The sequence below is a fragment of the Lepisma saccharinum genome, chromosome 16 (genome assembly GCF_977018435.1).
Source record: "Lepisma saccharinum chromosome 16, izLepSacc3.1, whole genome shotgun sequence".
Lineage (NCBI taxonomy): Eukaryota > Metazoa > Arthropoda > Insecta > Zygentoma > Lepismatidae > Lepisma > Lepisma saccharinum.
The window spans coordinates 60,402,545-60,409,525 of NC_139244.1; the positions used below are offsets into that span (position 1 = coordinate 60,402,545).

Genomic DNA, 6,981 nt, shown 5'->3' on the forward strand with positions numbered 1-6,981 from the left:
ATCAGAGACTAGTGTAGACCTATATCTTTCCTACTGTGGCTGGCTTCAAGAGTTGCAAACCCTACTTTTGTAGTTCATTTATTTTATTCATGCATGGAATGGCTGAGGAAGTCTTTCAAACACATTAGCCCATTAATGCCTACTTTTTTTTTTTATCGGAAATGTTGCATATGCTCACCTGAGCATGAATGTTGTTATGAGAGAACGAAAACTGTCATAGTTTGTTCATAAAAGCTTTTTATTGGCTGATCCCCATTTGGGGTTCATGGGCAATAGCGTGTAAATAAGTAACATATTTCAATTTCCATTTATACAACTAATTCCCGATCTAGTCTTACATTTAACATAAATGAACAACATAGATGTTATGTATACATACATATAAGGGGGGATCAACTGAAACCCGTTCAGTGGTCATAATTCGTGAAATAAATTTTATTTCGAGCTGAAACTGGTACACTGTCTAGAGGCGTCTATGGTTAGCACTCAGTAAAAATATTGTTCAGAAGAAGTCACCATGAGCGTTGAGACACTTGTCCCACTGTATCACTAACTTACAAATGCCGTCCATGTAAAATTGTGAAGGCTGAATCTCAAACCAATCACGCACTGCATCCTGAACTTCAGCGTCAGACTGAAATCTCTGACCTTTCAAAGCCTTCTTTAGAGGCCCAAAGATGTGAAAGTCACAAGGTGAAAGGTCAGGGCTGTAGGGTGGGTGTCGCAAACATTTCCCACTTGAATCGTTGAAACAAATCCTGCACTTGGTTTGCAATGTGTGGACGCACGTTGTCATGCAACGCAATGACTCCAGCAGTCAATTCAATAAACCAGGCCTTTTGTTTTTGATGGTTCTCCGTAACTGTGTCAAGGTCTCACAGTAGCGTGCGGCGTTGATGGACTGTCCTGGTTCCTTGAAGTTGAGCAATAATGGTCCATGGCAATCAAAGAACACAGACGCCATAACTTTCCCCACAGACGGTTGCGTCTTGAACTTTTTGGGATGTGGAGATGAGGGGTGTTTCCACTGCATAGTGGAAGACTTTGCACTTGGTTCAAAATGATGGCACCAATTTTCATCCTCAGCAACAATGCGCAGCAAGAAGTCATTACCTTCCAAATGGTAACGTGACAAATGTTCAATGGAGCATCCCATACGCTCCAACTTTTGGTCCTCTGTCAATACCCTGAGTATCCACTGCGCGCACACTTTATGATAACCCAGAGCTTTCACAATTTTGTGAGCAGTACCATAACCCATGTTTAACTCGTTCCCTATGGATCGAATACTCATGCGTCTATCTGCAGATATTGCCGCATTCACCTTTTCACACATGTCTTCTGTGGCAACACCATGGGCTTGACCAGGTTGGGGATAATCAGTGGTTTGTTCACGCCCCTTCCGAAACATTCTTGCCCAGTCCACCACTGTTGTTCTGAAATTATCCAGCCAATCACGAGAAGAGCGATGTTATTGTGCAATATGTAATTCAACATTCAATAATCTGACAAAGTCACTCAAAACATAGAAATACCGATCTACAATATCAATACTATTGTCGATTTGCAAAATATTTCATAAAAACTTCCTCCTCCGCTCTCCTGATATTAATGAACAAGAAGAATAATAACATTGGCGTACACCAAAGAAGCCGATCCAACTACCACATGGAGGAAATCAGTTGTAATCTATCTAGCTGTTGTTTATTTCTAATGACAGACTGATCGAACCAAGCAAATGAAGTGAAATCAAGAGAATAATAAATGTTAAAGAAAATTACAGTACTCACTCAGTCCCTTCCCTTCCGCCGTATCGATATATTGCTGCAGTTGCTACAAGCTTTGTAGCTAACTGCAGTAGCTAGTTTGTGAAACATCTATGATGTTATTATATCTTTGAATATAGATGTTCAATTGTTTTGTTTTTTTATTTTGGTTTGTCAAGCATGGAGTTAGCCATCTTGTATATTCTTAGTTATGGATTAAATTATTATTTTGTATAAAATCGAACCCACCTGATTTATTATATCATATTATTGTGGTTGGTAATACAACAATTTGGCGAGTATGTATGGGATTCAAGGACAGATTCTGGAACCTTTCGATGTGGATAAAGGTAACATTGATTCGTATTTGGAGCGGTTTGAACAGATTTGTGTTGCTAATGGTATTCCAAAGGAAATGCAAATTAGTCATTTTATTGCATTCTGTGGAGGAAATTTATATGATGTTTTAAGGGATTTAGCTACTCCAGATTCTGTTGCTAGTAAAACATACAAAGTAATAAAAGATGTATTGTTCAATCATTTTCAACCGAAGCATAATGTAGTCGCAGAAAGATACTGTTTTCATCTTCTGAAGCAACAGTTAGGTCAACCTGTGTCTGAATATATAGTTTATCTTAAACATGCAGCTACTAAGTGTAACTTGGAGCATTCTTAATGATATGCTAAGAGTAGTGTTTGGAGTTAGCAGTGAAGTTACAAGAAAGAAATTGTTATCAGAAGGCGACATTGCCGTGAATATAGAAATGGTTGAGACAGATATACGGCTATTCCATCAAAAAGAAGGTTTTGCTACTGATTATAATGTACATAAGCTTCATGAAAGCAAGTCTAAAACTTTCCAAGCTTTCTCCAATAGGAAAACTAACTTTAATAATCAGACTGAAAAGAGCACTGTTAATGAGAAACCGGGAACTACAAGACAATGGATTTGTTATAAATGTGGAAAGACACATGAAAAGGGTAAATGTTATTTAAAGCAAGTTAGATGTAATTATTGTGGATTCCTTGGACATATTCAGAAATTTTGTAGATTTCGTAATATACCGACAGATAAAAACTTATCAAGTTTACAATTTGAATCCACTGAATCTAACAGTTGCTTAAGTAAGGTGTCTCTTGATGTAATTTCGAAAGAATGTAAAGATTCTATTGAGTTTAATTCAGATAAGGAACATCAAGAATTGTTAATTTCACACAAACCCTTGCACACTTTTCAGTTACCGTTGTACAAGTATGGTTCTACTAAAGAATGGCAATTTGAATTCAACTCTGTAGTTGGAACTTTGCATAATGCTGACAAATGTACAATTGATTTGAATTGTGATGGTAAATTAGTTAATTTTGAGATCGATACTGGAGCTTCTGTAAGTGTGTTTCATAAAAGATTTCTCCGTCAATCTTTTCCGTATTTAAAGATTCAACCTGCAAATATCAATCTGAAAAATGCTGATGGAAGACCATTAGCGTTAGAAGGTCAGGTTATGTTGGATATTTTGTGGAAATATAAGAAATATAATATGAATGTTTTTGTTTGTAAGCAAAATCTGCCACAACCGATTGTAGGAAGAACTTGGCTGGACATTTTATGGCCTAACTGGAGGCAAAATTTTATGTTATAGCATGTGGAAGTAGCAGATCTGTTATCAAGATTACCCTTAAAGGAAGTACCTGAAGATGATGTTCTAGCGATGAGTATGTATTTCACTTAGAATGTGAACCAGTCTTGTTACAATGTATTAAGGAAGAAACAGCCAAAGACTTGTTATTGCATCAGATAAAGTTGTATGTTACTGAAGGATGGCCAGCAAAGCTAAATAAAGATCAACAAGCTTCACCATTTGCACATTTTTCCGGAGAAGACATGAAATAGTGATTGTAAAAGAATGTTTGATATGGGGCAACAGGTTAATTATTCCAAGATCGTTGCATAATGCAGTCTTGAAAAAACTGCACGCTAATCATCTAGGCTTGTGGAAGTTACAAAAATTAGCGAGATCTATGTATTGATAGCCGCAAATTGATATTGACTCAGAAAGAGAAGTTATTAACTGTCCACAGTGTCAAGCACTTCAGAACAATGCTCCGCAAAATAAATATGTACCTTGGGAGAAAACAGATAAGCCATTTCAAAGGGTTCATTTGGATTTCTTTCATTTCGCTGGTCGCACATGTTTATTGTTAGTTGATTCATGCACACGATGGATAGAGGTTTGGAAAGTTAAGTCCACATCTAGTGAAGAAACGATAAATTGTCTCAAAGAATGTTTTGAAAGATATGGATATCCTAGTGTAATCGCGTGTGATAATGGACCTCCATTTTCGGGAAGGAAGCTTAAAGAATTTTGCACTAAGTTAGGAATACGAATTATTCATTCACCGCCATATCATCCACCCAGTAATGGTTTAGCTGAAAAGTGGGTCCAAAACGTAAAGAGTACTCTGAAGAAGAGGTGGTTGGAAGATTACGATGGGGGAAGAAGTTTCGATTTCAGAGAAGCGGTGGAATGTGCATTAAGACTAGCCAGGTTTACACCTTGCCATGCTACGGGGAAGATTCCTGCAGAGTTGTTGTCATATCAACCTCGTAATATCTAAAATTGGTTCTGGTCGCAAATAATGGTGAAGGAAGTGGTGAGAAGTGAGACCAATAAGAACGAAGAATTACCATCAATCAGAAGTACAGTGTGGACAAGAAATTATACATCCAGATTTCCGAAATATATACGAGCCACAGTTATGGGTCATTTAGGAAGATGCTTGTTATTGTCAATGCCGGTGGAACAACGAGAAGGGTACACCTGCATCAAGTGAAGTTTAAATCAAACACGTCGGATGTGGACAGAACAGAAGATAATTTTTGGATCTTCGATGGTTCCGTGCCATCGCAAGACAGGGCTGATGAGGAGAGACCGCACACTGGGCAAGAGGAAGCTGTTACCGCCTCCGTAATGAACAGTCCACGATGATCTTTTAGAAGGAGGAAACCACCTGACAGGTTGCAGCTGTCATTTGGAAGAAGGGGAAAGTTGCAGTAGCTAGATTGTGAAACATCTATGATGTTGTTATATCTTTGAATATAGATGTTCAATTGTTTTTTTTATTTTGGTTTGTCAAGCATGGAGTTAGCCATCTATTGAATTTTTCCTTCCCTTCCACCATATCGATATATTGCTGCAGTTGCTACAGGCTTTGTAGCTAACTTCCCTCCAAAAATTCAATAACGTTAAATATTAAGTCTCTGCTTTCGCTATGTACAGTTTCCCTATTCATCATGAAATCAAAAAGTTTACACTGAAACAAGTACGAGCTTTTGACAGCGCTAAACAATTTTGCAACTCAGTAACAGAAACACACAATGCAAAAGAGCTGACTGATTGATGTATGCTCCCTCCGCATGGGTTGATAATTCGGGTACCGCGCCACAGAGACCGTTTATTTTGGCCAAGATGCACTAAGCAAAGGCAATACCAGGCATGTTTAAAACACCCATTTCGCTTTCAGTTGCCTCCCTCCCCTTCACCCTTTGATTCCCCTTCATGCTTGGGACAGAATCGGAGGGGCGAGATACCATCAAAATTTCCCTTTTCTAAAAAAAATCCCTCAATTTGCAATGATGTATGGGTTGCCTTACTGTGTTACACGATCTCTAATGGAATGGGTTTGCAACACTACATTGCTAGCTCACCAATCGCTGTGTACGCCACGTTCCTAAATGATGCAACTTCCCCTCACACGGTACTCAAGCCAAAAGACCCAATCAGCATCCTCTGCGCGACTGCTGCAACAGCGTCATAGGGAGCGAAACTAACATTACGTTCAAGCCAAGCCCCTAGCGCTGCTCGGTCTACGCGGGTTGATATCACTGATCGCAGGCTTCTCCACCCCTCTCTTGGTGAAGCAGCGTGGAAACACTTGATGTTTCGAAGGAGACAGAGTTTAATGAATAAGTATAATAATAATGTTTTGCATTATAGATTTATTTGGGTGTGCACGTGCGAATAGGCATAAGCCGGTACTGCCTGTAGCACAAATTCCCATACGTTCAGTTGATATAATGTCCACGTCTTCTGGCAGAATTTCCACAATATCTATTGTACCACAATGTTCTTCATCTGAATCACTGCCACTAACACCAAAGTCGAGGTCTTCCAGAAGATCTAAAGGTTGATTCAAAATCAAACACACATGCCATGCCGACTCATTGTTGCATCTAACATGACACAAGAGAGAAACGTTACTGTCGCATTTGTTGACTAATAGTGTGATTGCACAATTCTTTGCAAATATACTCTGTCCTTGTTATCTCTGGAGCAACCGAACAAAGACAAGTCTCTGTACAAGTAGTGACACCAGATGGCTACACCAATGAACACATAAGAGGGAATGGGACTGCCTGTAGGGGGGTGAGACTGCAGTTATCAGCCTTCACAGTAGCGTGTACTGCTTTTCTCTGCTCACTGGATTTCCCCCTTCTCTGCTGCTGTGTGAGGCCTTGCTCCAGATATAACTGGGACTTAGTATAGCTGATCTCCTGGAAGAGTCCATTATATGTACTGTGGGGAGGAAAGTTCATGTTGCTAGGCATTTTTTCTCAATTGTAATAAATGACCAAACTTTTATTGTTGCACAAAGATGAAAATTTTCATCACAGAAAAGTTATGTTTGTTTTTTACATGGCAATGTGTATGATCTCCAATTGGGGATGACGATAAATTATGCTCTGGAGCAAAAGGGCGTCTCATATACATGAAGATCTTGATCAACATGATATATAGAAAGAATTAACATGCTATCGTATCATTCTACAGAATGATGGGATCGAACCAACCACTCGCAATAGATTAATGGAATATGTAGCTATTCACCATTCATCCTCGTTAATGGAGACCACTTGTACTCATGATAAGCAGGATGCTTGGCTGTGAAGGGTACAACTGAAATAGAATATCCAACTTATACAACTAGAAATGGCAAATAGTCACTCGTTCGATTTTGTGAACCTTTGAACCTAAATCATGCATGTTATGGTTAGGATAATTACCTGTCTACACTTAGAAGATAATGAAATAGATTGCGTAGAGTAAAATAAAACTAAGCTCTCTTGTGGCTTCGTAGGTTGTTCACCTCCTTTTCAAAGTGCTGTTGCCTGTCTCGAATGAAAACCAAAAGCGAGTCCCTTGCCAGTCTGTCCATC

General features: G+C 38.9%; 1 protein-coding gene across 1 annotated transcript; it reads right to left on the reverse strand.

The window, feature by feature from the left end:
- Positions 1-817: 817 nt before the first annotated feature.
- On the reverse strand, positions 818-1,411 carry LOC146000603 (histone-lysine N-methyltransferase SETMAR-like). Its single transcript, XM_083138358.1, has one exon. The coding sequence runs from the start codon at positions 1,409-1,411 to the stop codon at positions 818-820; it is 594 nt and encodes a 197-aa protein (XP_082994484.1).
- Positions 1,412-6,981: the final 5,570 nt, after the last annotated feature.